The 15731-nt window shown below is 42.4% G+C and overlaps 1 protein-coding gene across 1 annotated transcript in view; it reads left to right on the top strand.

Annotated features, from left to right (window-relative positions):
* Window positions 1-15731, top strand: part of LOC119432764 (nuclear hormone receptor FTZ-F1 beta-like) — a 143485-nt gene that overhangs the window by 30866 nt on the left and 96888 nt on the right. Inside the window, exons 2-4 of the mRNA XM_037699924.2 lie at window positions 4911-5095; window positions 7746-8051; window positions 11396-11579. Coding sequence (XP_037555852.1) covers window positions 4988-5095; window positions 7746-8051; window positions 11396-11579 — 598 coding nt within the window. The 5' untranslated portion in view covers window positions 4911-4987. The remainder of the gene's footprint in view (window positions 1-4910; window positions 5096-7745; window positions 8052-11395; window positions 11580-15731) is intronic.

The following is a 15731-nucleotide window of genomic DNA, read 5'->3' as shown; positions in this document are numbered from 1 at the left end:
AGGCGTCTCGGACTTACGGCCGTCACTGCGAACTTTTCATTTCATTACTCATGATGATGATAATCTCTTTTCAGGCGTCTCGGACTTACGACCGTCACTGCGCGTTGCATAGCGCAGCTTGCAACATTACACCGCGCTCCAATGCCGACACTGCGTTCCAGGAAACCTGCTCCGTGAATGTGTCTCTCTCTCGCTCTCATAGCGCGCAAAACCTCTTCACCTCGCAGAGCACGAGCGTACAAACATGTCAGCTGTGGACGAAGACGACGACGCTCGAACGCAATCGTATGGTTCGCATAAATGCATGTTCTGCAAGCGTGGCTGTATAGCCTAGTGGTTGCAACGCTTGCTTTGGGACCGGGGGTACGCGGGTTCGAATCCCGCCTCGGCAAGAAAGTTTATTTCATTTTCTTTCTTGGTAGTTTCTTTATACTCACCACAAATTACGGCTGGCTTAAACAGCTTCGCTGTTAAAAGTCGCTAATCCTAATGTGCAACCCGCTGTGGGCAAAGTTTTGTTTTCTTCACCATATTGGAAGGGTGAAGCTGATAAGCTAGCCTGATGATGACAGCACAAATAAACGGAACATTAAAGTGAATCTTGGTGACTATGGCATTGTGCTGCTAAGAACTAGGTCGCAGGACCAAATCCCGGCTATGGCAGCTGCATTAGATGGGAGCAAAATGTAAAAACATCCGTGTACTGTGCATTGGGTGCACATTAAAGAACACCAAGTGGTCAAAATTAATCCAAAGTCCCCCACTACGGTGTGCCTCATAATCAGATCGTGGTTTTGACATGTAAAACCCCAAATTTTTATTAATTTAATTTTTAATCCTAACGTGCAGTGCATTTTGGCTATCGAACAAAATACTTTCGTTAAAGTGAAATTTTAGGTTTGCATTTGTGTGAAGATTCTTGTATTCACCTTGCAGTAACTGAGGAGCACGCAACTGAATTTCTTTTCAGGGTAGTAAAGAATGCTGTTTGTATCATTGGATCAGATGTCAAAGTGAATCTTTCTGTTCTTCTTTTCCTGGGTTTGACATTCGTCGATCTCTTGCCTAGTGAACTGGACCAGTCCCAGAGACTGTGACAGTAAACTGGGCTGATCTGGTAGACATTGTAATCAAAGGTGGTGACTTTGGGGGGGGGGGGGGGGGGGGTAGAGCGAACTGATACCTGCACACTATGTCTTCACAGGGGTTTTAATGTAGCTTGTAACATGAGACAATCTTGGAAGCAGTGCAGCCAAAGACACAAGTCACCTTAATTCATTGTCATGTATATTACATATTTATAGCACTGAAAAAAAGGAAACACAACCTGAAGACAAGTGACGATTCTTGTGTATTGCTCTGACACAAGCAATGTCGTCGCATGCATGACGTCAACACAGTATCTACGTCACATCACAGATTGTCAACAGCTTTATTATTAACACAAGCATCTGCATCAAAGCTTTGCATGCATCAATTCTAACAATGCGTGGGATTTGCATAATTTTTTCATAATTAAAATAAAATTTTCATTTGAGAGCATCACTGAAATGCTACAGTAATTAGATAACACCGTTTGGCATGCTGCAAATGAGAATGAAATGTGCAATTTGCATCATTAGAACCCTACTATAGCTATTAGTTAGTATAGCTTGTCAGGCAGTGTTTTAACAGGGCTGTTGGCATGATTTTAAATTGTCAATGCTGCATGGTGGTATAGCAGTAAGTAGGTATTAATATTTTATACCTCACTTTATAATTGCACTTTTATATAAGGGTCAGGGTGGGGAGAGTAAATAACCAAGTTGCTGCTCCAAGTGTTTTAGCTTTCAGGGTACCTTGAAAAGCTCGTTCATAAATTGCATTCGTTATGAAGTCATTTTGCAGTAGCAGTTTTTAAGGCCCTTGCTGCACCCATATATCTCGTGATCACCTCTACCATTATGGTTGCACATCGTGTATCTTTTGTCTTCAGCAACTAGTGTATGGTGTAAGAACCACTTTCATTTGCTCTGAATGGTTTTCAGAAGCGAAGCGCCTGCTGCAACAATTTTTCTTAGGTGCTTCACGTGATAAATGCTTTATTTATACCTAGAAGGCAGTTTAGACTTGTGGCATCATCCATTTAGCTAAATAAATAATATGTCCTAGAATATTAAAGGGGTTGTCCAGCACCTATTAGGTGGGGAAAAAAAGAAAACTGTACGAAATCTGGCTTTCAGTAAACTTTATTGACCAAAATAATGTGTGAAAGTAATACAAGGACGAATCAGAAAGTCTTTGCCCATATTGTTTTAGCCAAATTACGGCTGTAAATGCGAAGTCAACATATCCATTCCCAGCGGTGGACCTTTCCTGGACTGGCCCGGCCTTACCTGCCGGTAGCTCCGCGGCATGGCGCTGCTGTCAGTTAAAGATGGTGGTTGTGCTTCACACGTCCACGGCGTACCAGCAATGTAGTGTGATTCGTTTTATATGGAGCAAGGGAAGAATGCCCATCGAAATCCACAGGGAAATGCAGCCCATGTATGGGGAAAAGTGTCTCCTTTTGAGAAGTATGAAGTGGTGGTGTTGTGAGTTCGCAAAAGGCTGTGAAGACTTGCATGACAATGAGCGTTCGGGGAGGCTGTGTGCGTGGTGGGAGACCACAGGGGCATCTCAAATTTAGTGCTGCAATGGAACAAATGTCTGAACCAGCGTGGGGACTATGTGTAAAAATATTGTAAGGTACGTAGAATAGTACATAAATTTGTAATTACGTGTATGTACCTTATTTTGTCTAATAAAAAATAGGGGCAAAGACTTCTGATGTGCCCTCGTATTTTATCGACCTTGCAAAAACATTAGACACTTGTTATGATCAACTTTGATATGCGGAGCATTGTGCAAGTGTTTGGCTGGTCTACTATAGACCGACTGTAAAGTAAGTCTGCTTAACAAATTGCTATGCTGGTTTAGTTGAGCTGCTGCTATGGGTGTTGTGCTGCTTAACCCTTTATTGACAAGTGCTGCCTACAGGCAACATACCAGAAAAATTTTTCTTGCCAAGTTTCAGTATTGAGTACGAAGTTTCTGGCTAAATGTCATCGGCCAACCCTGAATGACAGGCAGCAAGCATCATTTATTGGTTTAGTGGAGGAACACTGGACAAGGAAGAAGTTAAGCACGCGACTCACTGTCTTTCGAAAGCAAGGTCAGAAGCGACATGCCGATGCAAGATATCCATCTGCAGTGGTGCTGCACATGTGATGTAAAGCAAATGAAATGTACACTTATGGTTCACATTTGATGAGAGCTGTCTATACAAATTGATAACTGAGCTTTACGCGGCTTGGGGGTGAAGCCTGCTTCAGTTTTCTTCTTGGGATTTTCCCCCTATTGCAGAAAAATTTTCCGCAAAATATTTTTTTCTTTTTGTTGATTATGCTTATTCTTGATGTGTTTTGCACGTTTAGATAGAAAATACAGATTTTGTACTGGGTATTTGTATGTCTAGTTTAAAGGGTTAAGGGGGACAAGGGTTAAAAAAAAAAAACATATTTGTTATGACTTCAGACACTTGAAATTTCCAGCAAAATTTTCTGTCGTGTGCTGATTGCGAATATGCAATTGACTTTTGTCTAAGTCAATTAAAAAGAAAGGTAGCAATTAAACATATGGGAGGTGAGCTGCAAAAAAAAATGTACTACAACAAGAGAGCTAAAATTAAGCAGGCATGTTTCTGATAGTCTGAACAGTGCAATTTAGCATTTGGATGTTTGTACCTATATTGTAGAAGAAGTTATGAAATTCTAAAGTTTTAACATTGCAAGTGTGAATTTTTTGTTATTGATTTCTACGAGATTTCGAAATGTTGCTTGTCCTAGAACACTCTATCGTAGTGTTCTGCACTCTAGCATTCAGACAAAAAAAATAATTAAGAGAATTGAATGATTGAATGCGTAGCAGAGAGATGGTGCCACTTCCAAAATTTGCAACTTGAAAAAATAATTTGAAAAAAAAAAAACTCAGAAAAACCTAAAAGTGTGCAAAGATATACCAGATAGCTTTCTTTTGAAGCAGCGTTGAAGGACAATTTTTAGCAGGAAAGCAAGGCAGAAAGATGCTCTTTCAAATAAGACCAATGACCTGGTTCTGATAAGCACTTTTTGGAATTTGGAATGGCAAACAGCATAAAATGGGTAATTTTCAGTGCTTTCATGGGCAATACTGATAATTTTGTAGGATAAACAGTGTTTTTACTTAGACATGTCATTTTCAGCTAGTTTTTTTTTTTTTTTTTTTTTTGCCAGCAGGTGGTCCATGAGAGTAGATATTAAAAAACAATTGAAATTTTTTTTTTTTACCTTCAATACCCATGACCCCCTTTATGTGGCGCCACATTTTGAATTATACGAACCCAGGTGGTGAAAATTAATCTGGAGCCCTCCACCACCAATGTTTTGTTTTGGATTCCTTTCAGTCTTACTAGACCTTCTCTCTCGGGAAGATTGGCCATTTGGGTATTTGAGAAGTGTAATTTACCAGTGAAGCTTAACAATATTCCTCATTAGCGTGCTTTTAAATGAAGCTCACTGCTAATTCACACAAGCATCGTTGCCCATATCACAGGTGTTCAAAAGCACTTCGACATTTTCGGCTCCATGCAGATCTCTTCACTTCTTTTTGTGCATTTCTTGAGCATATTAGGTTTCATGGGCCCAGTGTGTAGCTTCATTCTTCTTACCACCGGTTTTTAAAGAGTGCAAAACAACACATTGAGCAATAATGTGCCTACTAAACCATGTGGTGTTAAATTTTGGATCCAAGGAACAAAGCATGTTATGAAATCAAGGAACTGAGAGAGACCTGGGAATGGTCAATTTTGCAGCAAGATGATTTGTTGATGGTAATGAGTGTTCTCGTTACAGCTGACAGGCAGCAGTGCAAACATGGCCCTAGCCTGTGGGCAGCTGCCAGCTGAGGGCCCGGAAACGCCAGTGTTTTCATGGTGGTGCAGTGCGGCATGGAGGAAGTGCGCGTGTGCCCCGTGGCGCCCCCTCCCCCTTTGGGGGCTGCCCCCCAGGATGACGGGGACGACCCAGAGGTCATGCAGGTGAGCTGTAACTCTCCAGATCATAAGTGTGCCTTTGTCAAGATTTTCCCAAGTACGTTTTTCAGGCTTAGTCTCTTTCTTTTTCCTTCTGTCTTTCTCAAATAGTTTGAAGGAGAAGGTATGGGAGATACAGCTAAGTGTTGAGCTTGACTCTTCCTGGCAGCACTTAAGTGGAATACGTTGTTTTTGAAATGCGGAAATTTATATAAAAAGTGGGAATGAGTGGAATTATAAAAGAAAACTTCTATGTTACAACAAACATGAATGCAAATGGGGGAAGTAAAGTGCAGAACTTATCGTGCAGAATGTGGCTACTACTGCATAGGGGGTGTACCCTGTTGAAGATGGTGTTCGTGCCAAATTGTTACATGACCTTTCACTTGTAACCTCTTTGTGATAGCTGTGCCGAGTGTGTATTCTGGGATGATTGCTTTCAGTTATGCTTTTAGCTCTCGTGATTCCACAACAATTCTGTATGAACTTGGCTTTTTTTAAAAAACTTTGTCACCTGTAATTTTTGTCACAAATCACAAATCAAACTTTGTCACCTGTCGGCTGTCGTCGCTGCTGTCGGAACAGCCAGGGTGGCTGTAGTTAGAGTGTACTAGAATGCGGTTGAGTGGGCCCAGCGGCGCGGCACTCATTAGCTGAGGCGCAATACAACGAAAAGTAGGATGAGGGCACTGCGAGAGAGCTAGATATTGGAAAGGGGTGCGCGCTGAAGTGGGTTCAGCAGATGGGTGTCCTGTCTCCAGGGCCAGTATAACGTAAAACCATTATTCCAATCTGTTTTTGTGCCCATATGGGCGAGTCCTGAGCCATTTTGACCTATCATGGAAGGGCTAATGGCGGATTTGGAATAAAAGCAGATTGGAATAGTTTTATGTTATACCAGCCCAGGGTCGATTCCGGCTCTCTGGGTCTGCGGTGACATAGGATGACCCAGAAATTATGTTACTGCGTCAATTGGACCACATAATTTGTGAACATTTTCCGCTATCATCATGAGCGTCGGTGCGGGAATATATAGTTTGATCGTAGTGCCACCGCTGTTTCCGGCTTTACAGGCAAGCATGTGCCGTGCCGCCGCTCGACCCACTCTTCCATATTCTAGTACACTATAGCTACAAAGCTCCGCATTCTGATTGGCTTACAGCAAGATGCAACTATTTGTTTTATGTAGAAATGGCTTTCAATAAACCACAGTAGTTCATAACTCTGGCTTCTCTGTTGGTCTGTTGGTGAAGCGCATTTCCATGCACTTCACCCACACTGTCGAGACATTAAAGAAAAAAGAATTTGTAAAAATGTCTTTTGCTACTTTGTGAAATTTCGGACACACTATTGCAGAATGCATGTTTGTTGTACTTGTACCACCAATTAAAAATCTACAGGCACTACTACCAAAATTTGCATGCACTAGACCGCTTCAGTATCAGGGTAAACTGCTTCAAAGTTCACCTTAAGACGTTGCTTAAAGGGACACTAAAGGCAAATATTAAGTTAAGCTAAAGTGATAGACTAGTGCTGGAGAATCTCAAAGGCGTCAATATTATCACAAGCAGAGCCTTAGTAATCGGGAAATTTAGGTAAATGCAGGGCACGATTAGAGACTTCCCTGGGACATTCAAGTACATGCCTTATGACGAAGGCACTCATTTAAATTCTGCCACTACGACTCAACCACTCGTTATAAAAACATCATTGTATCGCATTAAGGTTATAAGATGAAAGAAAATGCTACTTGTCCTGTTCTATTACATTTTAGAAAGAGTTCATTGACATTACCCTTTACAACAACGTGAGCAGTTGAAAAGTTTAGTTTTCGCTGCACTCAGCACTGCTCGCGCTTTCACTTTTCAGTAGTTTCGTTATCGCGTAGTGCTACGCTGGTTTTGCTGGCTTGCGAAACTCGTACAAACTGACTGCAAGTAGCTGAGAATTCCACTTCCATGTGATATTGCGGGATGCCCGAACAGTCCACACCACTTCACCAAGAGCAGCTGCAGCGGCAAATTTACCGCTCTGTCTTGGCTCGGTTTCTCCATGGTCGCGCATTTGCATTACGTGCAAAAAACTGTACTGCCGTCTGTCGGGCGCTGTTTTAATCACCGACGTCAGCAAAGGGCAGTGATGGCGTATGCCATGTCAACACTCCCCAGTTTGGTGGCGGGAGATTTGAATTGCAATAAAGGCATTCGGACCCTTCAGATGCAATTTTCTTGTAAACTAAGTCTCTTCTTGACACGAAACATGCGTTGCGAAGTTTGTGGAATAGTATTTAAACAGTCCACATCGACTTAGTATTTGCCTTTAGTGTCCCTTTAAGACAGTTGCAGTGCAGCGCTTGTGTTGCTTTTTTTCTGTGTTCCGTCATAGTTGCAAAGTGCGCTGCCATATTCCATTACTCCAACAAAATTCAGATTGGCCTGCTCCAAACTGCTTCAAAATGAAATTTTATGTGCTCTAAATTTCTCCAAAAATGAAATTTAATCTGCTCCAAAAATTGTTCTAAAATGACTTGGGGCAGTCCCATCCCTGGACCAGTGTCAGAATGCTGTAGGCACTGAGTCACTGTGGCGGAGGAAAATAATGCCCTCAGAAACTAATTCCGCAGTTATTTTCTCTGTGGGTTTAATGACACATGTAGGTGACCGGTGAAGGGCTGGCAGTGCACCTGCGACCCAAGAAGCAGCGGGTGAATGGAGCCAGCCAGCCAGGGGTCACATGGGGGGACAACACGGAGGAGCGCGAGCGGCCCATGTCCTGGGAGGGTGAGCTCTCGGACGATGATGAGGACGACAACAATGGTGCCCAGGCTGTACAACAGCCACCAGCTGCAGCAGCATCAGGGGTGGTGGTTGTGCGACCAGGAAACAGCCCAATGCTGGTGGAGAGGGAGGATGGGACCACCTCGCCAATCAGTCTGACTGTGTCCTCGGGCCCAGACTCGAAGGTGGGCATTTTAAACTTTCTGCTGTTTGGTTGTCCTCTCTTCACATGCTGCTTTAACCAAGTCCAACTTTGTGTCATTGGTAATTCAGAATGTGGCCACCATGGATTAGTATTGGACTTTTGACGTCGTGCTCACTAACCAAACGCCATAGCCACTGGGCATGTGCAAAGTATTGTAGAAGATGTGCATTACCTACGTAACTTATCATTATTATTGGTAATTCATTGCTGTGGGTAGTGACAAGGCAGGTTCACTGTTGACTTTGGCTTCTTGAGTGTTGCTGTTTTCTTTTTGAGATGATATCCAAGTTATATGGTTGCTCATGTTATGTGGTTGTGTAGCGCTATTAAACCCATAAATTGCCAACTTCAGGTACTTGGCACACAGCATAACAGTTTTGCAAGGGTTAAAGGCCAACAGCAGCAAAATTTCACTTCGGCTAAATTGATTACGAATGAGTTGTATACACTACTTTTGAATCAGTCTTGGCAAAGCTGCAATGCCGGTAATTGTCAGTGTTTTTATTAAAAGCCTTTAAATAGCGCTTTAGCGCACTACACAGGCACCTGGTGGTTAGGAGTCGTGTTGCACATCCCAGAACATTGCCTGCGCTGCAGGTGCTGCCTGATCTCCGAGGTCATGCTCAGGAGCTGCTCTCAGTGTTCTGGGTTGTGTGTTGTTCCCAGTGAGCGGTAATGTGTGTGAGAGAGAGAGAGAGAAAAGTTTTGGTACCAAAAACGTCTATTCTTGTGAGCCTTGCACAACGCATCCACTCTTATTTAAAACAAAAAATCTTGTGTGGAAGCTGCACTATATCCATAGCTACCAACTTTTATGATTTTATCGTGAAATTCCCAATTTTTAGAGCTTGTTAACTATTGTCATATTGACACCAACTGTTGTATGGTTTTTGTTTGTGGCCAGATTGGGAATGGGGGCAAAAGTCAATTTAAGAGAATGCATATACAGCCTCCCACGGATATTTAGTGGCAAATTTTTGGATACACTCTTTTATTCTTACCTACCAGCAGTAGTGCCATTCACTCATAGAACCAATACATAATGCCAACTGAAATTTCAGCAGCTGTTCTGTGATAATTTCATAAAAAAGTTCATGGACACTGAGTTTTCCTGTTCACAGTGTCCATAAAGAACATCATCTGTTTTTTTTTTTTAATACATGATTAATTTAGTGTTTTGCACCAATATTTAGTATGTTTTGCCTTAAACTGCAGTATTTCTCATTTGTTAGGGTTGGCAGGTCTGTATATCTATTCACACTGTCGGAAAGTAGGCTTTTTATGTGGTCCCAAATTTTATTACAGTTGGCCTTTAACATGGCTGCAGGTTGTAATATAGAAGTTTTTGAGAACATGTTAAATGGTCTTCCAAAATCAAAAAGAGGGCTGACAGATAGAGTAGCACACTGTGGACAAAAATGGCCAGTATTTTTAGCAGCAAGTAAAACACCTATCAAGTGAATTCAAGTGATCAGGAAAGCATTTGCAACACATATTGAGATAGAAAGAGAGAGAGAAATTAGTTTGATATGTCTAGAAAATATTTCAGCATGGTTTTTAAAGAGGCAGCCGTTCAGTGGAAAATATATTGTTTTTGTTCTCATAGAACTTTGCACCATGACTTATACCGGGTGTTCAAAATGAATCTTTACGGAATTTTTAAAAATCGCCTGTGGCAGGTAGCATAATTCTTATCGTTGAGCTGGGGGTTATTCGAAGAGGCGGACATTAGTAGCACGAGAAATTTAAACACATATTCAACTAATTAACAAAAATTGACTAATGAGCTTCTTAGTTAATGACTTTACAACACATATTGCAATTTACGAATTGTAGCCGCTGAGTTTGCAAGACGATGATGCATCCACTTGAAATGAATTTCCAGGATGACACCAGTTTTGAGATATTATTTCCCAAAGTCTGGGACGAAATACATTGGTGTTCCAGTTACTTTTGTGCTTCAATGTATAAAATAGAATTTTGTTTAAAAAGTGGAACAACGGTGCATGAATTTAACAGCGAGTTTGATGGCGCATATCTCCAAACTGGTGTCATTCTGGAAATTCATTCCAAGTGGATACGCCTGACAAGCTCACCGGCTACAATTAGTAAATTGCAATATGTGTCGTAAAGTATTTAACTAAGAAGTTCATAAGTAAATTTTTGTTAATTAGTTGAATATGTGTTTCGATTTCTCGTGCTACTAATGTCCGCTTCATCGAATAACCCAGCTCAATGATAGGAATTATTACAGGCAGTAATTACAGGCAAGTGGTGCTGGGCAAGTTTCAAAGTGCTCTGCAACACCTTTTGCCAATGCAGCTTTATTCTTTTCTTAGCCCGCTGAACCTCTCCTTTTTGCCTTTGCAATCATCCTACCTAGATCAGGCCTGGGGCAGCGTATGTGATGCTTGTGATACTCGGCCAATTGTGCACAACCACCCGTAGTGTTCCTTTTCCCAGCTTTTATCGTTTTCACTAATTGGCCCTAGAAAATGCTCTTCTTAATTAACTCTCCAAACCTCTCATTGGTGGTGCTTCGTAATCATCATCAGCAGCAGCATATATTTATGCCCACTGCAGGACGAAGGCCTCTCCCTGTGATCTCCAATTACCCTTGTCTTGCGCTAGCTGATTACAACTTGTGCCTGCAAATTTCCTAACTTCATCACCCCACCTAGTTTTCTGCCATTCTCGACTGCGTTTCCCTTCTTTTGGTATCCATTCTGTAACTCTAATTGTCCACCGGTTATCCATCGTATGCATTACATGGCCTGTCCAGATCCATTTGTTTCTCTTAATGTCTATTAGAATATCAGCTATCCCCGTTTGATCTCTGATCCACACCGATCTCTTCCCGTCTCTTAACATTAGGCCTAATATTTCCCGTTCCATCACTCTTTGTGCGGTCCTTAACTTGTTCTCGAGCTTCTTCGTTAACCTCCAAGTTTCTGCCCCACATGTTAGCACCTGTAGAATGCAATGATTGTACATTTTTCTTTTCAACGACTGTGGTAATCTCCCAGTGTGGATTTGGCAATGCCTGCCGTATGCAATCCAGCCCAATTTCATAATCATTCATTAAGCTTCATAATCAAGGAGACATTAATGTTTCCCATGGAGACAATGGTAGGCTATCAAATACGAAAATGTAGTAAGCTATGAACAGGAATGTTGTAGAGCCTCTTTGACGTACGTATCTGATGTTTTTCTTTTTCAGCCTAAGTCTTCAAGACAGCCTCATCTAACAAAAAAGTTTGCCTAAATGCCTCCAGCACAAATTGTTTAGTATTTCTTTTTTCTTATTCATCCTCTCATTCCTAGGGCAATGGCACAAGTGACAAGTGCATTTCTCGTGTGAACCTGCCAGACAAGAGCTCTTCCAACCATGTGATCACATACGTGGCACCTGTCTCGCCTGCACCGTCCACACCTTATGGCAGTGTCACACCAACAGTTGTCCCTGCTTTCCCTGAGCGGCAGCAACACACCCACAACAGCTCCTTTGGTACGTGGTATTTGTACAACTCTTATTGCCACTGTTCCCTTTGTACAGTGGTTCCTTTGGCTTCTGTTGCATTTTTTTTTTAAGTCAAGCTTCCTTGGCTTACCTACCCGAGGATTTGGCGTGCCCGATGCTGCTGCTGGGTCGGTTGGTATCTCACAGGATATATTTGCGTGTGTACAGTAAACCCTCGTTAATTCAAACTCTAATATCTCGAAATATTGGGTAAGTTGAAATTTCTTCCCCGCCATGATTTCAACCCATGTGTGTTTCACCTCTTTTGTTCCGAACTCTGGATATCTTGAAACCTCAGCTTCAAAAATATCAAAAAAAAGGCAGTGGGGTAGCATCGGCAATTATGCTTGCGCTCGCTTTTTACCTGGTGGCAGCTCGTTAACTGAGCCAGACGCCACTCGGGGCTGCGCTCTCCACTTGTCCCTTCCTTCTATCTATCACCACTCGCACACACTTGCTCGGCTGCTCGTAGACACTGTATTGCAGCTTTACAGTAACGGTGAGCTTGAAGGCGGGTCTTTCTTTCCCCCCTCTCATTTAGGATGATTTGCTTTCTACATCAATGTGGTCACAGCGTATTAATCCTGACCTTGGGCAAGATGATTGGCACTTTTGAGCAGACGCGATCAGCCAATGCACTGCGCCCAAAAAAGCCAGCATGCAAGCCCCCAGTGTACCTGCCAGCTTGTGCAACGCTAAAGGCATGACAATTGCACTCTCTCGTAGTTTCAGTTTTCGAGGCTAAATTGTCCGGAATTTGTAAAAATGCAGACAGTAGCAGCGTCAGCTTCTTGGATGTCTGAAAACGGTTACTCTTGGATGACTGGCTTCAGATATATTCTTAGGATTGATTACTTTGTGCGAAGCGTGCTGTCCTGGCACAGTGTCTGTAACGCCTTTGCTCGTAGACGCCAACATCTCTAGTGCTGATGCATGCGAAAGTGACCGAAAAAATCACGTGGTATTTGGAAAGGCTCCATGTGGTCCGTGTGCGGCCAGAAGGCTTCTATTTTCATGATTTCTCTATCTTGAAACACTGCTTATCTCAGAATTATTTTCGCTTTTTACAGCTTCGAATTAACGGGTTTACTGTATATATAAAATCTTACATGTGTGCCAGATGCCGGCAAACGAGATTTATGTTAGCCCTGTGTAGTACTGTCCGAACAAGTAGTGCAGGTAAGCGCACCTTTCTGCATAATCAAGAAATAAATTGTGACATAAAACCTGTACATATCATTTCAGCTCATAGGCATCTCTAAAGCACACCAATCTTTTAGTGGAACAGTGCGTCACATTCAATGGCTTCTTTTATTTACTTGATTTGATTAGATTTGGCCATTGGGTATGTGCAATTGTGTATGTGCCATTGTGTATGTACTCATTCTTGGCCAGACCTCCAGAATGGCTATTTACCTCTGTGACACAAGACGTAATACAGGGTGGTCTTTTTTTTTTTGATCATATGCAATTTATAAAAATCGCCTGTGGCAGATAGCGTAATTATAGTCCTTGTGCTGGATTACTTGAAGCGGCAGACATTAGTTTCACAAGAAATGCATAATTGACTGAATAACAAAAATTGAATAATTAACTTTTAAATTAATCACTTTACAGCACATGTTACTATGAACTTACATTGAAGCACAATGAGCATTGTTACAATGAGCAATCAAGCACAAAAGTCACTGGAACCCCCATGTTTTTTGTTGCACACTTTGGGAATGAATGTCTTGAACTGCTATTATCCTGATAATCGTTCCAAGTGGATACGCCTTATGAACTCGCCTGCTACAATTACGAAATTGCAATATGTGCTGTGAAGTAATTAATAGGCATGTTCGAATATAAAATTTCCTAATCGAATTGAATTTGAAGGACGACCTTCGAATATCAAATATTCCGAATTTCTAAAAAAAGTTGGCCGCTATTCCGCCCTGCGCACGTGAATGTCCAGCGAAGCTGTATCAAACACCACACATGGTCGAGCATTGTATTCACTCTGTTCTGGTGTCTTTATTTTCCATAGTCTACCCATGGCAGTCTTGAGTGTTACCCATAGCACTCAATGAGTTGCTAGATGGGTCTCCCTTTTTATATATGAAAGTGTGGTGACTGTGCTAAGTATGTACACACACATGCACGCACGCGCACACACACACGCATGTACGCACACACACACAGGGTGTCCCAGCTAAAGTAGCCAAAGTTTTAAAAACGACGAAGTGTGCTAGGATGCTCAAACCAACTCCAACTCAGTGGTGTTGAGGATTGCGTGTGCTAGTCTGTGGTATTTCTTGCGTTTTGCAAAGTCAATGAATTAGTCTAAACTAATTGCCTAACTTTTTAAATATTGGCTTCACCAAGAAAGTTCCAATACGAAAGTTCTATATCACGTTTAAAAATGGCCGACAGAAGTGTTTTCAACTAATTACCTTTAATGTAATTGTGTACCTTTCTTGTAATTGCCTTTAAAGAAAGCCCCCGAAATAAAAAACTAGCGCTTGATAGCGCCTAAAGACCCTTAAACTTCGTAAAGTAGCGACACTCTCCTCCTCCGCCTTCACTCCTCGTTTCCCCTCTCTTTTGCGCTCCTTCCTCGACCGTAGCGCGTACTACAACGCTTTAGCGTAGCAGATGACCTTTCACAGAGTGAATGCACGCATAGCAATGCGGTGCGCTTTAAGCGTTCGCGGTGGCGATCTAGCTCCGAGTAACTTCGTGTGTAGCATAAAATTTCTATACGGAGGGTTATATATATATATATATTGACACGTGCACTTGTTTATCTTTCATCGGTGATTGCGGCTAACAAATGTTAAACGTTATCGCCCGGCGCAGGATGCGCCTGCATGTATCGGAAGTTTCTCGAACGTTATCGATGCTTCTATCCGTTGTCTATTGTCACCGATGCTTATGTAATCTGATTGTATGGGCGACGCGAACTGTCTATAGTACTTTCTTGAAGACACAAGGGCACCAGGGATTACTCTGGAACCTTCGATGACTCATGTAGAAAAGCCGACGCGTTTCACCGCTGATCAGATTTCGACGATCACCGACTGTGTTCGCCGCTATCTTTGTGCTTCGAGTGCAACTTGCCTTTGTGGGCACAGGTTCGCCCAATAAAAAGTCAGTTTCGTCATTCACAGTTTTGCGACTGTTTTCTTCACCGCAGCTACTACGTGACAATATATACAAATTCAGTGACGGCAGATTCTTTTTCCTGTTTTGATAAGTATTTTTATAATATCTAAACGAGAGCTAACGCCATACCATGACGATTCCGAACGTATAGCGTGCACTACATTTGTCAAGGACGTGTCGCAAGATCTTGTTGCGAATGGTTGTAAATAACACATTTACGATCGAATGCCAACATCCAGGCCTCCAGCAAACCCTCAGTAACCTAAATATACCGCTCCATCCTTGCCACTTGAATTCGCGGCGCGTATAAGCTATGACGCTCAAAGGCTGGCGGAGGGCATGGACGCACCAGCCTTAGTGTCCTACAGCAAGTGCGTCTCAGAGACATAGTGGCTATACGAACTAATAGTTGAACGAACAAGCAAGCGAACAACTAAATGAACGAGCAAACGACTAAATGAACAACTAAACCAGCCAGTGAACGAGCGGGCGATCGCATGTTTTCTTTGCAAGTGCTCCACCCCCGCATCGTAACCTTCTCACACTTTAAAGCTCACGTGAATTAGCACGTACGTCGACAAGACCTATGATGCTGGCGTTCGTCGATGAACTGGGTTTCAGGAGAGCACGCACGCTTTTCATCGGTGCCTTTGTATCGCAAATCCACTGGGCGGCCGCCAACAACGAACAAGAACAAAAGAGGCAAACAAAGCTTTTCGCTGTAAAGAAAGCTAGTAAGTAACCACAAAAGGCAGAGTTTCTTTCCTAAGATGAGTTTTCATGCTCGAGCCTCAAATCTCGAAAGAATTGAGCTGAATCGTATAAGTTTCGTAATCACGTTTTCACACGCAGCTTCGCGTATCCGCAAATTCAAGCCTGTTGGTGTACAAAACGATTAAGCTTCTTGCCTTTGCTGAAACTATTTTGGCATGCGAAGGCGCAGCAGGTCATGATGAAAATGCCGTGAAACGATGTCGCACCTGCCGCAAAACT

This window comes from Dermacentor silvarum, chromosome 1, assembly GCF_013339745.2.
Source record: "Dermacentor silvarum isolate Dsil-2018 chromosome 1, BIME_Dsil_1.4, whole genome shotgun sequence".
NCBI classification, from domain to species: Eukaryota; Metazoa; Arthropoda; class Arachnida; order Ixodida; family Ixodidae; genus Dermacentor; species Dermacentor silvarum.
This window is presented reverse-complemented; position numbering and strand designations above follow the sequence as displayed.